A 21,628-nucleotide genomic window follows, 5' to 3' on the forward strand; every position below is an offset into this window, starting at 1 on the left:
CAAAGATTGTGCCAGGGCCCTTCAGCCACTGGCACAAATCTCGGGGACATAAGGGGAACATGTTCCCTACAATCTTGTCCCCCCCCCCCCAATAATCCGATTTGAGATTGTGATGATGATGATTTCTATCCGACTGCCACAAAGGAAACTGATGTCCTTTGACTTGTTTCATTTTTAAAAAAGAATTGCATTCTTTAATATTTCATTGTCATTAATTATTAGTAGTCTATTTTCGATTATTTAATTCCTGTAACAATTCCTATAATGCTATTGTGGTAATCATAATTTTGCTCAGATAAGAGTATTGTTGCGCCAAATATAGGCCTGATTGATTTTCTTTTATAGTTTTGGGGAAGTCATTATTTGTATTGTTATAAAGCAAATGTTCTAAAATTTTAATGTGGATCATTGTGGATGCGTAAGTAGAAACATGTCAATTATTATTATGCATATATTCAAATTTCAGAATGTGCTCACGGCACTGAGTTGTAATAATGATATATACCACTATTTCATCTACATCATTTGGTATATAATATACGAGTACAACAGGTTTACCTCAGAAATCTGATTCATCTACTGTAATATGAGTCTCTTCTCCCCTCCCCCCACAATAAGCCTTAAAATGTGCCCTCCTGCCGATTTTATAGACAATTCTGCTCCCCTAATCCTCCACAGCATTTTTTCAACTTCATAAATATTTTGAATATCGTTAAAAAAAAAGGAAAGGATTATGGGAACAGTGTTACCCATCCCACGAACGTTGAAGACAGATTTGCGCTCTTGACTTCAGTATCTGGATACAGAAACAGGCCTCCAGAGTTGGTTTAAGTGCTTTGTATTTACATCTTCAAATGATATATACACTCAGGCCCATATTCACGAACGGGCGTCTCAGTTCCGGACCCAAGATAACAAATTTCTGGGCGATATATATATATATATATATATATTGAAAGAACGAGATTGACGTGTGGTATGTGGAGAAAAAAGCCGCCCACGAGAAAGAAATGAAGGGAACGATACTGGAAACAATGTTCATACAAAAGTGGGGCCTAGTTTTCTCGTCACAACGGTAATGGCAAGAAGGAGCTGAGACAATTGGTTATTAAATTCTAACGTAATCCACGCATTCGCTTCTCTATGCCCCACTAGACCTCCAATTAGGGGGCTTCCTCCTAAATTTTGTATAACCCTATATTTCCATTCGGAATAGCTATGTATTGCTACTTGCAGTAGTACTATATCGTACAAATGACTAACTTTGGCATCCCCCTTTCGGAATATCACGCTACGCTACTGGAAATCTTTGTCAGTTTTCATGACAGATGAAGTTCATTTACGAGCAGATATAAAATATTTCAAATTCTTGGCAAAAAGTGTTAATGACAGTGTAGAAGGCCCATGTCCTTCTCCATCATCTGCATATCAAAATGCAGATGAGGGGCACATTTACATATTGATATGTAAATATATAATTTTTGTGGTATAATTAATTGCTTAATATTAGCATACTCATTGCATATTAATTAGATATTATGAGTAAAGATGTGTAAAACATCGAGCGTAGTACGTAAATATTAATACAATATTGTAATATATCGTATTTATTCATTTGTGTTTATTTCCTTTATAGGCTTGTTATAGTGTATTTACGGTTTGCATCTAATTACCGAGTCTTTGTATAATGTATATTATAAATGGGGATGAAGGAAGAATTATATTAAAATTCATCTACGATGGATAAATTAGAAAAGAAATACGCATATTCTATCGGAATCATGCATGGATTTCAGAATGATGGAAGACAGAGCTAGCGCTGAGAGAAGTTTTTTTTTCTTTCCCGACTTCTTGTCGCCTATACTTCGAGATGTGAGGTCTTCACAACTCACCATGTATAGATATCACCAGAAGAAGGAAAATTAAGAATGTTTATACACAGGAAGTAGCCTACAAACTTCCTTAGTGGAACCACACTGACTTGGATACAGTGGGTAGAAACACACCATTTGTATTGTTTTAAAAGTTATAAAACTTTTCGCTTCTACATGCGAGATTTTAGTTTTCTATAGGTGTGATTTTCTATGTAGCGAGCTTTAGCGTCACTTCCGCCCCCCTCTTCATCCGGGACCAGTAACGTCTACCAGCGGACCTTTAGTTTGTTCCCAAGATGCAACACCAATTTAAAATGTTTTACTTTGTTTTGACTTATTTTCTATGTATAATATTAATATTGATGTATTACGCTCAAAACGTTCTTGGAAATACCGTTCAAAATTCCTGATTTATTTTATCATCGTGATCCCTATTCGTACAAGACATTTGGATCTTGTAATTATCAAAAGTAAGAATAAATAAAGATGTTTCCTCTATCTCTCTCCCCACAAACATGGTTGCCATTGGCAGCAGACAGCTTGAAGGACAGCCGCAGGAAATTGGGCTTACTTCTGCTTCTGGGAGAGATGACAGTGTTTGAATCTCATATCAATGTATTGTAAAATATTGTTCTTTATTTCTGTGTATTTTAATATGTATTTTTCTACTCCATAAGTGTGAAATAAGTAAGATAAACATATTGTTTATAGAAACTCTCAAAGATTTCTGCTAGTAGCAGATAGTGCCAAAGTTCTCCGTATTGTACATAAAGCAGCACTTGTCAAAGAGGTGAAGGGTTGAATTTGCCACCAGAAGCAGCTGAACTGGTGTTTTGCAGAAAAGACCACCCAGAAGATAGCCTGAAGGGACAAAAACCTTTGTCAGAGACTCTGGAGGAAGCGAGTTTCTTCCTTTCCTGGTTTTTGTGAATAGATATACTTGTTTTCGGGAGAAAACAAGGGGAGTTCGTTCTTATATTCAGTGGTGAGAACACGTAAAATATCGTTCTCTTGCATATCAGTAGCGGCTAACCCGGGACGTGTGGACATTAGTCCCCGTGGATTTTCCCGTGATATATACTATAAACTCGTGTGTGTAGTGAACTTGAATTCTACATATCATTTTCGAGTGTACTAAGAATGTGTTAACAAGAGCACATATCTGCAATGTTTGCGACTAAGACTTACAACTTACTGCAGTTGATCATGGCACTTAACGATAGAGGTCATTTATTATAACTTTATTTTTCTTAAATTGTGCTAACCGTCACGTACAGACATGTGGATATCTTATCAAACCCCACTCGTAAATATGGGGAAGAATTTTCATTTTAAGTATTCCAGTGAAACAAGTAAAGTAACACATCTCTAGTAGAGATTGTTAACAAGGCCTGTATAGTCTTTAACACAGAGCCTTCCTTGGACTTGTGTACAAGGTTACCAGCATCAGTATTTGAATGCCTTCTGTAGACATTCTAGATATCTTCCGTGAGAGACATCGTTATCCAGTCTTTCAACTTTGTGAAGGACACTTTCCTTTCCGCAGTGGAATGATAATGTGGAAGGACTTGTGATGTGGATCTTAAACTATGTGCGTGTTTTAACCATCTGAGTGACTACAGGAACTGTGCCACGAGATAACATGCAATTTATCCATTTAAATTTGTGTTTTCGTCTAGTAACGTATATAATACCAGATAAGAATTTGTGTGAATATTGATAACTCCTCTGAGACTGTTCAGAGACTATAAACTCTTCGAGAATGAGGAGTTAAGAAATCTGTATATATTTTTTTCTTTAAATTACTAAGGTCAACTAGATCTAATTTTATCCAGTTTCATCCTCCCCTCTTGTGTTGTTTTTTTTAATATATAGAAAAAAAGATGTTACATATATATATATATATATATATATATATATATATATATATATATATATATAATATATATATAACAATCGTGTAAGGGTTATAGTAGTGCACCACCGAAGGAAATAATGTGTGAGTGTAGTGGAGTGAGTATACCTCGACAGCTCCCATCTTAATGTGTTTTATATTGGAAATAAAACCTACATCTCTATCCAGAATCTGTGTTCAACTCAATTGCTGCAGGGTGAGTACCTACTGCTAATGAGTATGTTTGTTTTCAGGAGAGTGATACAAGGAACCATTTTCCCTTGTTTTGTGTATGTCTGACCGGCTCTCTGAATGGGGCCCAGAGAGAAAATTAATGCCCAAGGAACCATAATAACAGTCATGAGTATAGTGAGCTCAAAAACAGGCTGCTACCTGTAAAGTTTAAAAGCATAGATTTTTTTAACCTTGTTTGGTAATTTAGAAATGACTCACTATAGTAGCGTCTTGACCATGGCTGTTATGCAGATAACCCTGAGATCTGCTGTTCCAGTTTCATAACTAACCTTTTATGCTCTACCGACTTACTTGAGGGAGTGGCGGCGCTTGCAGGAGAGTACCATTATCTCCAAGAGGGAAGAAATCATTTTCAGATGTTTTGTAATTTGCATTTTATGCAAATATCTCAGGTAATTTGAATATCCCCAGCCACTCCACTTCGTTTATTTTATTTTTATTTGTGTTGGTGTTCTTAGGTAACAGTAGTTTCGGCTCTGGCTACCTGCACCTCACAATAAACTTGGCGCCCAGCGTGGGGCACGATACTTCACGCTTTTGCGCCACACAAAAGTGGCCCCAGCAGCGTTAAGGGCATAGAGTATACTTCATATACTCACTGGTCGGCATACAGTTTATGTAATAATTTTCGGTATATGTTTTTGTCTCTTCCCGATATTTCCAAGAACGAAGGTGTCTTGTGTTTGAATTTATTTGTGTTTGAATATTTCGTATTGTGTTTAGAGAATTCAGTCTTTTTAGAACTTAGGGGGGAAGAAACTTTTGTAATACCGTTTTTCGATTGTAAATGGTCTTAACGCGAGCACAGGCTCGAAAAGGTGAAATCATGGACAGAGAGTTCGTGAATGAAGAGTTCGGTCAGAGAGCTGACGAGCTATCAGATGAGGTACTTGTTGAAGTACATAGTGATAATGAGCGCGCCATCAGCGTAGTGGGAGACGCTGACGTGGTAGAAACGGTTCCGCCAGTAACCGGTAGGGAACCGGAAGTGCCATTGCGGGAGGAAAGGGAAGAAACAATGGTAACTCCGAGTGAAGTTAGCCCCGCTGAAAATGTAGGTAGCTCTTTGGGGAACATCAGCAACGAAAATATAGCGGCCATGCTAATCGAACTTTTGCAAGGTCAAAGGAAATTTGATAAGAAACTAGAAGAAAGTTCCAAGGGTTTGGAAAAGTTAGAGAGAAAAATAGACGAAAGTAACTGTACATTAGAATCAAGTTGTCATAGGCTAGAACAGGCCATAGAGTCTAGCAACGCTCGTCTTGAACTCCAGCTGGAGTCCGTGAGTTCAAGACTTGAGCAAAGTGAGCGTCAGCTGACGGAGCGTCTGGAGCTCACTACTGCAGAGCTTAGGGGGGAGATTAACAATACCCGAGAAGAACTATCCACCCGTGTAGCTGAAACTTCTAGTAGGTTAGACGAGGTACAGGAAAATGCCACAAGCGTAGCCAGACAACTAGAGGAGAATTACTCTGATCTCACTGACAGTATTCAACAGGTCTCGTCTCGTGTTGAACAGACCACAATCCAACTTAATAATCAGGTCAGGAGAGTGGAAGTGAGTTTCGCTTCCCAATTAGCCAGGCTCAGGGGGGAAATCGAGCAGGAAACGCCACTCGAGGAGATTCGTTCAGAGTGCAACGGTAGCATCCAGCAGATGCAAGATACCGTACAGGATGTTTGCACGCAACTAGAAAAGAAAATGGAGGAGTGGAAGAACTCCATTCAGAAGGAGACAAGTGAGGTGATTGAGGGGAAACTCGCAAACATCTCTGTCTCAGCCACCCAAGAACGTCCTCCATCACCAACCAACACCTCGAGTCGCGATCTGCCCGGTTCTCAACCTGGGAACCTCGCTACTTCCCACGAGACAGACCCTGTTCCGTCGACGTCTCGCTCATGTACTCATGAGACGAGACAAAGTCTAGCAACTGCGTTAGGACTGATACACAGAGATGTCACCCTACCTGTATATACAGGAAACGAGACAGAGACTGAAACTTATAATTTTCTCCAAGATCTCGACCGGTACTTCGAGGTTACTGAAGTACCGAACGAGATGAGACTTAGCTTCATCCCTCGAGCGGTCCGGAACACCTGTTACCAATGGTTCCAGGTGAACCGAAGCAAAATTAAAAGCTATGAAGATTTTGTGTATGAATTTCGGAATTGCTATCTTAGCGAAGAGCGGCTGGCTAACCTACGGGCAAATATTTTAACTTCCCACTTTGACAGCAGAGTGCACAAATCCCCTGCAGAGTATCTGTTGGATTTGCTGCACAAGAACAGTATTTTAGAGCCCCGCATGTCAGATGCAACGTTACTAAAGGTACTTCCGCGGCACTTTCCCAATTGGCTATTTAGGGCAATAGTCTCGTCTCGCCCTAAATCCATAGCCGAACTATTGAATTTGGTCCAAAAGCTGCAGTCGTCGATGACTAATCGCGACCAGTTCTACCAAACAAACCAGAGGAAAGGGGTCAACATGCTCCAAGTGAGCATAGAAAATGAGGCAAATAACCCCTCTGGCCATAGTGGTAAGCACGCAGTTCGAAAGAAAAACAGAACAAGAGAGAACCAGCGTCCTTATCAGAGACAGAGACAATCCAACACGAACCAAAACAACCACCAGCGCTCCCCGCCTCGAAACCAGAGTAGCGGAAGTGGGTCGTCTGGCTGGTCACGTGGGGGGAACTCCCACTCCACCCACAACAACGGTCGTGTAGCCCGCGGTAGGAGGGGCGGAATGCGCAGCACGGATAGACAACGAGGAAATTCCTTCCGTCAAGAGGACGAGGAAATTCAATTACTCGAACGTTATGACCGGGCGCCCCCTTCTACCAGTCAAAACACAAACAATACCAGGAATAACCAATCCTCATCTTCTTCTACAAGAGAATGAGGATTGTCCGCATATGCTTGGAACAACGGTAGGATGGAATTGGAGAAAACGAGTACACCCGAGTTGTCAAATTTAAATTCCAAGTATGTGCGACATTTAGAAGAGAACGTAGAAAATAGACATTTTGAAGAAAACTCTTGCGAAACCGCAGTAAAAGAAATTTTCGTAACTCAAGAAGAAAAAGAAGAAGAAAATTGTAATTTATGTTTAGCAATCAAATCAAAGAAGCATTTTAGTGAAGGCATGTTGGAAAATAAATTAACATTATTGAGTAGGAATGGAGAACACATTGATCTAGATAGGGCTATCTATGAAGAGGCGAATGGAATATTTAAGAATTTGTTTGATTCTTGTAATGATGAATTACCATCCAATAACGTCATCTCACTGCCAGAGATAAAAGTGGTTTTGTTTGGAAAAGAGGTTAACTCTTTATTGGATACAGGGGCAACTTGCTCTGCAATTTCGAAAGAAATTTGGGACACTGTCTCAAATAGCCATCCCCCACCCGCATTTTTGAGTGCGAAGAATATACGGGTTACGTCTGCTTTTGGAAGTAAATCAGCGACGATCATAGGCCAAACGCTGTTAGTCATTCAGATACATGGGAAGGAATTTCATACTCTAGGCATTATAATTTCAGGTCTGAACCGATCTGAGATTTTAGGGTCCAACTTCTTCACCGAATCTCGTGCCGTGTTAGACTATGACACCGGCCTTCTACATCTCAAACATCCTTATGATGTAGAAGTGAAGTTTAGATCAGTAGATTGCGAGACTGAGGATCTAATAGTTCGTTGTTTGGAGTTGAGTGGAGAGTGCGAGAAACCTTTTAGTATTTATGATGAAGTCGATAATTTTGAGTGTAATTTTTCCCCGTCAGATGAAAGACGGAAGGCCATACGGGTTAGCGCACAGAATGAGCCTAAGACCTGCAGAGAAAAGGCAGCTCGTGCCCCAAACTTGGACGATGGTAGATTCCCAAGTGCCCAAGAAATGGCAGTTCACGTATTCCCACCAGAAGAGTGGATGAAAGTGAACACACGTGCCTCCCACTCAGAGATAGAGGAGTTTGTTTCGAACTACTCAGATCTCTCAGCCTCCCAAAGAGAAAGTTTGAAAGCTGTTCTTCTCAAGCACCAAGCGCTTTTTGATGCCAAGCCAGGTTGCATAGCTAACTACGAGCATGAGATTGGAGTAACGGACTAACGTCCAATCAAGACAAAATCATATCCTTACCCAAAGAGATTCAGGAATTTAGTATCTAATGAAATTTCGCGTTGGTTGGCCTGGGGGGTGATCAAGAAGCAGCCTACAGCTTATATAAACCCTCTGGTAGTGACACCGAAGAGTGACGACGTATCCGGGTCTGTATAGATGGCCGAGCTCTGGCCAAAATTTCAGGTGATCTTTCCGACAGACCAATGCCACCCCTATCTGTTCTCCAGGACATCTGTGACAATTCTTGGTTTAGCTGCGTCGATGCAACGGAGATGTTTTTGCAGATCAAAGTAAAAGAAAGCGACTAGAAATATTTAGGATTCCTACATGAAGGCATTTCGTATGTTTTCCAGAAACTTCCATTTGGGACGAAACAAAGCCTTGCTTCTTGCGTCAGAGCATTAGATATGTTGATTGGATCTGAAGCTAGAGAGTACTGCGGCTCATATGTTGATGACCTGATTTTAGCCGACAGGAGCTTCGATGATCATATAGTACACCTCGACAGAGTGTTGGGTTTACTCACTGCGGGCGGCCTAACTCTCAGGCTGAAAAAGTGCAATTTTGCCAGAAAAAGCCTAAACATACTTGGTTTCCATCTTTCGCAATCCGGTATCGGTAAAGATCCGGCGAAAGTGAAGCAGGTGTTGGACTTTAGAACACCCCGGAACGTAAAGGAACTGCGTTCCTTCATTGGCTACTGCCAGTACTATAGATGTTTTAGTAGGAAGTACTCAGAAGTTCTCCATCCGTTGTTCCAACTTCTAAAGAAGAATGTGAGGTTCAAGTGGGAACAAGAACATCAGGCAGCGATGGAAAAGATCAAGCAGATCTTCCAGGAGGAAGTAGTGCTTAAAACCATCCTGCCTGACAAACAGCTGATTTTAGAGTGTGATGCGTGTGACATTGCGTGTTCATCTCTGTTGTACCAGCGTGATGATAATGATGATATCCGTGTCATTGCATTTTCATCACGTGTGTTTAATGCAGCACAGAGAAACTATTCGATAACAGAAAAAGAATTTTTTGGACTGATGGATGGGGTTGTTAAGTTTAAACAATATTTAGTAGGAACTAAATTCATAATTCGCAGTGACCACCTTGCACTTAAGTTTATTCTCTACTGTAGGCTTACAAACCAGCGCATCACCAGGTGGGCGATGCTGCTCTCCAATTTCAATTTTGAATTCCAGTTTGTTAAGTCCAATGAGAATCTGAGTGATTATCACTCTAGGTACCCTCCTCACACAGAAGAAGACCTCAGTGTTGCACGGAAGCCTATCCTCCAGGAGTCGCTGATGTCCATCCTGACGGAAATCCCATGTGAGTTGAGGAAGATGATAGCCATACTACCGGAGATGCAGTCTTCCGATCCTGTCTACGGCAAGATCAAGAGAGATGTCGAAGAGAAGACGGACTCACCAAAGGTGAAGGGTGCTTGTCACCGTTTTGAAGTTTTGAACGGGCGCTTATGCAAGCGTGACCGGGAAGGAGTCCGAATATGCATCCCAGAAGTGTTAGTAGTTCCACTGCTCGATTATTACCATTCAGATCGAGGGCACATGTCGGCTAGTAAACTATTACCACTTCTATCAGAATTTTTCGTATGGCCGAAGATGAGAGCAAGTGTGAGGCGATTTTGTGCTTCCTGCGAATTATGTCAGAAGAGCAACCCTCCCCAATGTTATCGTCCGGGACCACTGAATCCCGTTGTTGTTGAGAAGCCAGGCTACTTGGCCTGTGCTGACTGGTTAGGTCCTTTAACCAAGGGAATTGGGGGAGTCCATTATATATTAGTATTCTATGACGTATTTTCGAAACTCATTGGTTTGTATGCGTGTAGAAAAGCCAACACTACCACTGCAATTAGGAAACTAAAGGAGTACCTAAAAGTGAACCCTAGTGTGGAACTAGTCTTGACAGACAGAGGGTCACCTTTCCAGTCTAACCGCTGGAAAAATGAGTTAGCAGATCTTGGTATCAGGCACATCACTTCAACGCCATATTATCCGCAAGGTGAGATGGCCGAGGTGGCTGTCAAGGCGACAGTACGTTTGCTACGTAAATTGTGCCATGATAACCAAAGATTGTGGCCCAAATACTTGGATAAAATTGAGAAGTGCTTAAATTCGGCGAAACACCTGACCACTGGCGTGTCAGCCTTTGAGTGTCACTTCGGACAGTCTATGTCTAGAGACATAGCAAGGCTATTTGAGATCCCAGAAGTGGACCAACGCCATGACGTGCAGTATTACATTGAAATTGCTCGGAAGAACCACAAAAAGAATGCTGCTGCACGAAAACGTAACTTCGACAAGTCACACCGTACTGTAGAGTACAAAGTGGGTGACCTTGTTCTATCTAGAGTTTTCCCAAGTCGGGTGCTCTAGCAGGTGTGTCGAAAAAGCTCTTGCTCTTGTACTCGGGGCCATGGCAAATTGTCGCTACCACTGGCCGGAATATGTACACACTAGGGGATCCAGCGACAAAAGAGGTCAAGATGACCAGGAATGCTTTTCTCTTAAAGCCATTCATTTCTAGAGAGGAAAAGGATCACAGTGGTACTGGTCAATAGAGATGAAACAGGTCACACATTTCTGCATCAATTCCCGGATTTGACAACATGTGTAAATAGTGTTAGTGTTAGTGTGTATTCAGTGAACTAGTGAACTAGTGGATTAGTGTATGTATGGGAACTTATGTTATTCATGTTTAAGTAAAGTCAGGGAATACTGAATTCTCGATATTTAGCTTTGTGCATTGATATTTCATTTATTATGTTTACAGTGTGTTTTACTTTAATTTTTTTAACCTTAGATGTTTGTGTATCTATATTTTCAGGAACGAAAATGTGCCCTCTTTATGATCTACGTCCTGTACTAGCAAGTACAGCACCTAGAATCATAGGGGGGAAAACTGTAGAAGGCCCATGTCCTTCTCCATCATCTGCATATCAAAATGCAGATGAGGGGCACATTTACATATTGATATGTAAATATATAATTTTTGTGGTATAATTAATTGCTTAATATTAGCATACTCATTGCATATTAATTAGATATTATGAGTAAAGATGTGTAAAACATCGAGCGTAGTACGTAAATATTAATACAATATTGTATTATATTGTATTTATTCAATTGTGTTTATTTCCTTTATAGGCTTGTTATAGTGTATTTACGGTTTGCATCTAATTACCGAGTCTTTGTATAATGTATATTATAAATGGGGATGAAGGAAGAATTATATTAAAATTCATCTACGATGGATAAATTAGAAAAGAAATACGCATATTCTATCGGAATCATGCATGGATTTCAGAATGATGGAAGACAGAGCTAGCGCTGAGAGAAGTTTTTTTTTCTTTCCCGACTTCTTGTCGCCTATACTTCGAGATGTGAGGTCTTCACAACTCACCATGTATAGATATCACCAGAAGAAGGAAAATTAAGAATGTTTATACACAGGAAGTAGCCTACAAACTTCCTTAGTGGAACCACACTGACTTGGATACAGTGGGTAGAAACACACCATTTGTATTGTTTCAAAAGTTATAAAACTTTTCGCTTCTACATGCGAGATTTTAGTTTTCTATAGGTGTGATTTTCTATGTAGCGAGCTTTAGCGTCACTTCCGCCCCCCTCTTCATCCGGGACCAGTAACGTCTACCAGCGGACCTTTAGTTTGTTCCCAAGATGCAACACCAATTTAAAATGTTTTACTTTGTTTTGACTTATTTTCTATGTATAATATTAATATTGATGTATTACGCTCAAAACGTTCTTGGAAATACCGTTCAAAATTCCTGATTTATTTTATCATCGTGATCCCTATTCGTACAAGACATTTGGATCTTGTAATTATCAAAAGTAAGAATAAATAAAGATGTTTCCTCTATCTCTCTCCCCACAAACATGGTTGCCATTGGCAGCAGACAGCTTGAAGGACAGCCGCAGGAAATTGGGCTTACTTCTGCTTCTGGGAGAGATGACAGTGTTTGAATCTCATATCAATGTATTGTAAAATATTGTTCTTTATTTCTGTGTATTTTAATATGTATTTTTCTACTCCATAAGTGTGAAATAAGTAAGATAAACATATTGTTTATAGAAACTCTCAAAGATTTCTGCTAGTAGCAGATAGTGCCAAAGTTCTCCGTATTGTACATAAAGCAGCACTTGTCAAAGAGGTGAAGGGTTGAATTTGCCACCAGAAGCAGCTGAACTGGTGTTTTGCAGAAAAGACCACCCAGAAGATAGCCTGAAGGGACAAAAACCTTTGTCAGAGACTCTGGAGGAAGCGAGTTTCTTCCTTTCCTGGTTTTTGTGAATAGATATACTTGTTTTCGGGAGAAAACAAGGGGAGTTCGTTCTTATATTCAGTGGTGAGAACACGTAAAATATCGTTCTCTTGCATATCAGTAGCGGCTAACCCGGGACGTGTGGACATTAGTCCCCGTGGATTTTCCCGTGATATATACTATAAACTCGTGTGTGTAGTGAACTTGAATTCTACATATCATTTTCGAGTGTACTAAGAATGTGTTAACAAGAGCACATATCTGCAATGTTTGCGACTAAGACTTACAACTTACTGCAGTTGATCATGGCACTTAACGATAGAGGTCATTTATTATAACTTTATTTTTCTTAAATTGTGCTAACCGTCACGTACAGACATGTGGATATCTTATCAAACCCCACTCGTAAATATGGGGAAGAATTTTCATTTTAAGTATTCCAGTGAAACAAGTAAAGTAACACATCTCTAGTAGAGATTGTTAACAAGGCCTGTATAGTCTTTAACACAGAGCCTTCCTTGGACTTGTGTACAAGGTTACCAGCATCAGTATTTGAATGCCTTCTGTAGACATTCTAGATATCTTCCGTGAGAGACATCGTTATCCAGTCTTTCAACTTTGTGAAGGACACTTTCCTTTCCGCAGTGGAATGATAATGTGGAAGGACTTGTGATGTGGATCTTAAACTATGTGCGTGTTTTAACCATTTGAGTGACTACAGGAACTGTGCCACGAGATAACATGCAATTTATCCATTTAAATTTGTGTTTTCGTCTAGTAACGTATATAATACCAGATAAGAATTTGTGTGAATATTGATAACTCCTCTGAGACTGTTCAGAGACTATAAACTCTTCGAGAATGAGGAGTTAAGAAATCTGTATATATTTTTTTCTTTAAATTACTAAGGTCAACTAGACCTAATTTTATCCAGTTTCATCCTCCCCTCTTGTGTTGTTTTTTTTAATATATAGAAAAAAAAGATGTTACATATATATATATATATATATATATATATATATATATATATATATATATATATATATATATATATATATATAACAATCGTGTAAGGGTTATAGTAGTGCACCACCGAAGGAAATAATGTGTGAGTGTAGTGGAGTGAGTATACCTCGACAGCTCCCATCTTAATGTGTTTTATATTGGAAATAAAACCTACATCTCTATCCAGAATCTGTGTTCAACTCAATTGCTGCAGGGTGAGTACCTACTGCTAATGAGTATGTTTGTTTTCAGGAGAGTGATACAAGGAACCATTTTCCCTTGTTTTGTGTATGTCTGACCGGCTCTCTGAATGGGGCCCAGAGAGAAAATTAATGCCCAAGGAACCATAATAACAGTCATGAGTATAGTGAGCTCAAAAACAGGCTGCTACCTGTAAAGTTTAAAAGCATAGATTTTTTTTAACCTTGTTTGGTAATTTAGAAATGACTCACTATAGTAGCGTCTTGACCATGGCTGTTATGCAGATAACCCTGAGATCTGCTGTTCCAGTTTCATAACTAACCTTTTATGCTCTACCGACTTACTTGAGGGAGTGGCGGCGCTTGCAGGAGAGTACCATTATCTCCAAGAGGGAAGAAATCATTTTCAGATGTTTTGTAATTTGCATTTTATGCAAATATCTCAGGTAATTTGAATATCCCCAGCCACTCCACTTCGTTTATTTTATTTTTATTTGTGTTGGTGTTCTTAGGTAACAGTAGTTTCGGCTCTGGCTACCTGCCGCACCTCACAACAGTGTGTCAACATTAAAATCTACTGAGTTCAACTCTAGTTTATGATGATTTAAAAAAGTTCATGTCTGAAATATCAACTGCAAAATTAATTGTATTATTATTATTATTATTATTATTATTATTATTATTATTATTATTATTATTATTATTATTATTATTATTATTATTATTATTATTATTATTATTATTTAGGTTTGGACCTGGAAATGTTTCTTCGACGTTTCTCAATCTTCAGCAGTTTCCTCTTTTAACTCTCAATATTTTCTTCTATTTTTCAAATCATCGATCAATTGGGTTCTTCTTCCTACTCTTCGTTTTCCTCCCGTCTTTACCTCTATGGTGGTAGGAAGAAGACAATTTCTTCGTACGATGTGTCTAATCCAATTGGCCTTTCTACGGAGAATGCTGGCTAAAAGCGTCCTCCTCTCCTACCAGTTTTAAAACATCTTCGTTTGTTATTCTCTCCGTCTACTTTATCTTAGTGACATCACTACGAAATCGACTCAATGACTTATTATTGGACCACTGCATGAAAATTTCTATTGAAGATGTTCTAAAGGAAGGATTTTGAATTTAAGTTCTTGAGCAGTATGCATCCAAGCGACAAAGAAGGATCCGTCTGGTTTAAATAAGAAATGAGTTTGCAAGAATTATTACAACGTATTTTCGTAGTTTATTATAAAATAATAAGTTTTTTGTTACATTTAATTCTCTGGTATATAAATGGTCTATATATTACAAGTTCAAATAATTTTGTAACTGAGTACTGCAATTCGAATTATTGAAAGGAAATATTATTTTGAAAACCTTTAGATGTTTAGTATAGTTCAAAATTAAATTTCTTTGTCTGCTACTTATTTAGGGAAGTTTCGAGTGAATTTTATAAATAAAAGAGTGCAGTTTTAAATCATCTTGAACATTTGCTTGGCTTAGGTGTTTTTGTGTCATAATAATGTTTCTTATTTATAAATCAAATTTATTTAGTAATTACTTGAACAGGGGTGCATGTTTTTCGATTTTTTAAATAAGGAGAGACAAAACAGTAGAAAATTATCAACTTTTTTATCTTGTTTTATTTTGTATCTTGTGTATCCATAAAAACTCTTGTCAACTTCACTGTTTTAAAACAGTAAGCTATACTGTATTTAGAATTTTGATTCCGGTAGATCGGCTAAATCCAAAATAACAATAAACCTGGCTTTATTATAGCATATCGAATGAAAATAAAAAGTAGCTTACGTTTTTGAGGGAAGCAAAGATCTCAAGCCCTATAGGCCTTTGAAAATACGGTTCTGACTAATTCCGATCATTCCCTTTACACATCTGGAAATACCTCCCACAAGATTTTCTTGAAATAAAACGTGGGGCTCGGTTTCATGGTGATCAATTAACAGGAAGTTAACTGTATTATATTCATTAAGTATCTGCTGCTTACGTCATTTTGAGATCAGTTGAAGGAAAGGAAAAATAGACCGTAGATAATGATTTAAAGAAACCTACTAAGAAGTTTGTGTTTGTTTATGTTTGGCATGTTCTATGTTCTATATGGTTGCGAAACATGGTCGCTTACTCTGAGAGAAAAACATAGACTGAAAGTATTTGAGATCAAGATCCTGAGACGAATATTCGGACCCAAGAGGAACGGGAATGGGGAATGGCGGAAACTTCATAACGAGGAACTACGTAATTTATACTTTCATCGTACTCTTTACTAAACATTGTTAAAGTCATCATATCTGGGAGGCACAGTTGGGTAGGCCATGTAGCCAAAATGGAAGAAAATAGAAACGCTTTAAAAAGTTGTAACTGGAAGTCTAATCAGAAAACGACCATTAGGAAGACCTAGGCGCAGATGGGAGGACAATATTAAGATGGATCCCGCAGAAATAGAAATACAAAGTAGAAACTGGATCCAGTTGGCTAAGAATAAAAGTCGATGAAGAGCTTTTGTGAACGCGGCATTGAACCTCCGGGTTCCATAAGCCATAGAGTTAGTTAGTTAGTTATGTTTGGCATACTTTTTCGGCAGCCTATACGAGACGCGGACCTACAGTTTAAAGTGAGATTTGAAGAGGAAGAAGAAGAATGATAGGAATTCGCCATAAAACTACGTTTTCTTAGTGGAGTTTCTACTGTTTTGTTCGGTATGCAGTTTTCTTTTATTTATTTATTTATTTATTTATTTATTTTCCTATTTCTTTTTGAAAAGTGATACATAAAACACATCCCGTGAATACTTAAAAATAAGACATTTTGTGAAATATGCTTTGTATTATAATTCTTATGGAAAATAGATTTAGGCTGAATTCGCTAAAATTAATATTCGTTGAAGATATTATTATTATATAATATGATTATTATTACATCTAGACTGCACGGAAGAAACAGTTTGTCAGAAATTGGCCAAAATGAGATAAGTCAAAATTGGAAATCTATGTGTCATGCTTCATCTTCGGTTAACTTGGTAGAAGTCAATTCTAAACGTAAGTTTGAATAATTAGGTCTTGGTATTGTTAGTATAAGTGTGATTCATACTTATGCTTGGTAAAATAAAAAAAAAAATCGCCTTCTGAAAAACCTGTGTTTTTTGACTTATACTGTTTCTCCCGGACAGTCTAAATATGATAACTATTATAGTGTTGTATGATGATTGTTATCACAAAACTTAAAAAATAATACTTTCTGAATTTTTGCCTTCATTTATACTTTTTACAGCATCTCTGAAAATACAATAATGTTATCAAATTTAACTACATCATTATGTGGTTATTCTCAAAATTGCATCATGAACTTTGAGTGGACGCTGAATGAGTTTTTTATCCATTGATAACCACTTTTTACTATGACTCTGAAAAAGTGAAATTGTGAAACTTCTTTCAGTGACAACTCCCTTTAATGACCGGTATTTACAGGAACAGATATAATGAAGTTACTGTATTTTGAAACCCTATTTAACGACTACCCCTCACCCCGACCACCGGATAGTGGAGGATAGCACGTTCATACTCTCTTATGCCACTACTTCTTGCTTTCATCTATGAAACAAACATTGATAACAAGTATCTCGTAGACTCAAAACATATAATCAGACTCTCCTCCGCCCAATTGATACCTGTGATAATGTTTCGTTTTCCAAGACAAGCCAATTTGTATACGAACCGAACTGAGTATTGGTATGTACCATGAGTATAGCGGGGGGGGGGGGGGGGACAAACATTCTATTTATCTTAAATGTTTTGCAGCAAGATGTAATGAAAAGAGTTGCACATCGAGGAAGTCTGAAATACGAATGAATCCCTCAAATTAGAATTCGAGTATTAGTATTTTTTGTAAATTGAGTTGAAATAAATCAAACTTAAGATGTCTTTATTTTATACTAGCTTTAAACACACATCGCTGTCGAATCTTTATTCAGAGCCTGGATAAAGCGGTTGGAAGAAGAATACTCTTAAAGGAATATCTTCCCAACCATTCCATTGCCTAGGTATTTATTCTCTCCTTTTATGTAAGTTCGCACCAGTATGAATAACGAAGAGCAAAACATTTATCATATATTGTTATGTAAGCCCGCAAACTATATATATGCCGTGTGGGTTGCATACAATCAAAGTTTTCCGAAACATGTTAAATCCGTAAATTTTACAACAGAAACAAGAATTTTAGGAATGATCGAAAAAATAGATAAAAAAAATTTGCGAATTTGGCTAAGAATTTTAGGAACAATAAAAATATATATCAAAAGATTGCGATCTTGGCCAATAATTAGTTTTTGGATCAGGGTCCAGAAAATGTTTGAATGGCCCCTAAATCGAGTTTTCATATTTTTACGAAATACGGACACCATACTGAGTTAAGTGATAGTTTGGATTTTGCTACACTACATGTAGATATAAGGCCTACAAGAAAATTTTTGATTGAAATACCTTGGATCTTTTGATACAAAAAGGTGCATAACTTGTGACATGCCTGATCCTCATAGCCGAAAATCGAAAAACGTCCTCGTACGCGATTAGATCTCCTTTCTGTGCTAAAACCTGATGACAGACGCACACACATTATTTTATTATTAATAGTAAAAGAGATGATGGCTATAATTCCCCAAAATTCACTTAATTGATTAATTAGAATATTGTAGTATTTTCCCCTACTGTCAGAAAACAAAGTCAGGTGGAGATAATGAGGATAGTGAAAAGCAGGCGAACACCCAGAATAAATGTTTGTTAGGAGGGGTCTAAACTTTCTTTTTATGGGGAAGTTTAATACTACAAGACACTACGCCTATGTTATATTGAACCGGTGTTATTCTACACCCGAAAAGACGATAAGTAATTGTTAAGTACTTCCACTTATATTCTCAGGGGGGAAAATTTGAAATTAGATTTTTTGTAAGAAAAGAAAGAACGCAGATGAAGTGTATGATCAAATCTTTAAGCTATATCAATCATTTCTCTGCTAAACAAGCGCGATTTTATTAAGAAATAGTACACTGTGTGTCGAGTTACAAAGTTTAGAGGGATCTGGACACGGTGGCCCTTTCGCGTGATGCACCCCTGGTAAAAGGTATCAGATTAGATTTACTCAATGTTATGGCGGGATGCACTGAAAACTTTAGAGCAATTGCATAAGGTTGCAATTTTATAAACTGCAATGAGAGGGTGCGAACTTATGACATATTGCAAATGTTTATAGGCTCACACAGGCCCGTATTTAGGTAACCGCTATTCTGTGCTCGAGCACAGGGCGGCAGAACTTGGGGCGCGGCAAAATTTTGGATTTTTTAAAAGATTCACAATACAGTAATATTTGAAACTAGCAACCCCCAAAGTCCCGCGCGAGCGCGAGAAAACAATATTGTCTTTAAGTCGCTCTAATTACAGTAGTTACTAATTAGCTAGCTTATCTGATTATTTTTTAAAAAATATCCTCTCCCACCTCACCCCAAAAGATGAGGATGAACTTGAACATCATGTAAACTGATACCGTTAAATCGAAAACTATGAATTCAACACTAGTATCTATCGTTTTCAATTACTTTTAAAACCTCACCCCCTTCCTGCGAAATTGAGTATGACTTTGAAGTTGAATTGAATTAAAAATCTCACTATTCATCTCACCGACCTCCAAAAAAGCTATGAATTCAACTCTAACAATGGTCTTCTTGAGGAAGGGGGGCGGAAAATTTTGTGCAGGGGGTGGCAAATCATTTAAAGCACAGGGGCGCAGAATATATAAATACGGGCCTGGGCTCACTTGGAAAGGTATGAAAACAAAAACACTTCACTGTTGATTCCTTCTTTGCAAAGCCAATTCCAAGATATGAAAAACAGAAGTTAGTGTGGATGTAAGGAAGTAAAATACAGGGCGTTACAAAAATGTGTTACAATATTTTGGTAACAAATTCCTGACATCAAAATAAAAAATAAAAAAAATCATATGGACCTATGTTCAAAACTAGATAGTTTCGGAATTAATAGGGTGCCGAGAACGTGAAATAAGTGAACTTTAAAAGTTCATAGCTCCACTACTATGGGACCTATCGTAGTCGGGTCAAGACATCTGAGGAAATGGTATTTGAACCATCCAAATATCCATGTTTAAGAATGCTCCAGTACTTGCACACTAAATTTTAGAGGTAGGTGGAGAGTGATCAAGTATTCCCAAATAGTTTCCCTAAAAATGATTGTGCAAGTACCAGAGATTCTGAAAGATTGATATTTGGATAGTTCACATACTAGTTCCTCAGTGATGTCTTCACCCGACTACGATCAGTCCTATAGTTCTGAAACTACGGACTTTAAAGTTATTTTTTTTTCCCACGTTTTTGGCACCTTATAGCTACGAAACTATGCACTTCCCACCACCGGTCCATATGAACTTTTTTTTTTTCTTATTTTGATGTGAGAAATCTATTCCCAAAAACTGAGACTTTTTTTTGTAACAACCTGTATATTAACGTCTTAATTCAAATGTCTTTTTCGAAATTATTGTTTGGATTCGTTTAACATTTTTCAGCAGTGAGGTTAGATGAGACATGGACCTAGAGTTTAAGATGAAATTCGAACCACCATAATGGTTTTAAGTATTTCAAGACTCTCCCACCGGGAATCGAACCCGGAAGCTGGTACATCAAAGGCGTGCGCGCTAGCCACTAGGGCAGCGGGGAAGGAATATCTGGTCATACGTCACATTCACGAGTTTTGTGTCTTTAGCAACGATACTGTATTAAAAAAATTTTAAAAAACAACGAAAATATATCAATCCTTATTAAGCGACTACCTATAATAATAACTGGTTTTGAGTGGAACTTACGAGGTTGCTTAATAGAAGTTTCACTGTATAGCAGTTTTAGCGAAGTTGACCTAAATCAATAAAAGGACTGAAGAATGCATTTGTTTCTCTATTTTATTTCTTCGTCTCACATTTTTTCTTAATAATGAAATAACAGAAGTGCTAAATTCAACACGAAGATTTATTGAAACAATCTGGGATCGAACTTGTGACCTGAGTTCGAGAGAAGTGTACCTTACTATTGAACCACCAACTATAAAGAGCCTGTCTTCATACATTGCAAACAATAATATGGCTATTGACATAGTTTAAGGTGGATTCATACCACCTATTGAAGTAATAGATGTAAGTAAATTGAAATTTTAACTTACCAAGGGCTTTCATTAATTCATCGAAGTTCTCACTAGAAACCAGTTTAAAAGTCCCTGTAAATGCCATTATGCTAACTCTCCAGATGACCTACGGCGACTTTCTTGAAACTAGCGTGTGCGTTTGTGTGCAGCACTGGTGTTATGAAACTAAGGCCGATATAACGATTACTACTTCTTTTATAACTTCAACCGTTTCCCGTAAAGCCTACTGAGTCAAGCATGCGGCGTCAACTTCGAACGTAAAAGATATCTTTGAATGTTTGAACATTGGTCAGCGTCTGTCAATAACGCGTTAAGATAACCATTTCCGTAAGTCGCAGGAGGAGAAACCAAAGACCATGTGTGTCATAACTTTTTTTTTTTTTTTTTTTTTTTTGCAAGTCACATGGAAATTTTCTTTCTGTTGTTTGTTCTTTTCCTCGCCCCTCCGTTAACAGGAACTTATTGCTCGAGTCATTGTGAGTAGTGGAATTTGACACGTTGCTATGTGTTATGTAACTGGTTTATTATTTCTTTTATTGTAATGATTAATGCATCATGCAGCGATTTATTTCCACTCAATGCAGTCAAGGATCATACTCGTAATGGTGAATCAGAAGACACGTCATTAGAGATTTTAATTTCATTTAGACATGTTCCTCGCAGTATCTATTAAGCTTATTAAGATGATAATCCATTAGTAATGTGAAATCATTGAAATTAGTAATTAGAATATACTATTTGATGCATTGAATTATTACCCAATTATTTAATATTCATCTCG

General features: G+C 37.9%; 1 protein-coding gene across 1 annotated transcript in view; it reads right to left on the bottom strand.

Annotated features, from left to right (window-relative positions):
* LOC145693085 (fatty acid-binding protein-like) overlaps positions 1-21,088 on the bottom strand; it is a 66,185-nt gene extending 45,097 nt beyond the window's left edge. Inside the window, exon 1 of the mRNA XM_081768771.1 lies at positions 20,866-21,088. Within this exon, the coding sequence (XP_081624897.1) occupies positions 20,866-20,932 (67 nt within the window). The 5' untranslated portion in view covers positions 20,933-21,088. The remainder of the gene's footprint in view (positions 1-20,865) is intronic.
* Between the last annotated feature and the right edge of the window lie 540 nt (positions 21,089-21,628).

The sequence above is a fragment of the Thermobia domestica genome, chromosome 1 (genome assembly GCF_964235325.1).
Source record: "Thermobia domestica chromosome 1, izTheDome1.hap1.1, whole genome shotgun sequence".
In the NCBI taxonomy this organism is placed as follows: Eukaryota; Metazoa; Arthropoda; class Insecta; order Zygentoma; family Lepismatidae; genus Thermobia; species Thermobia domestica.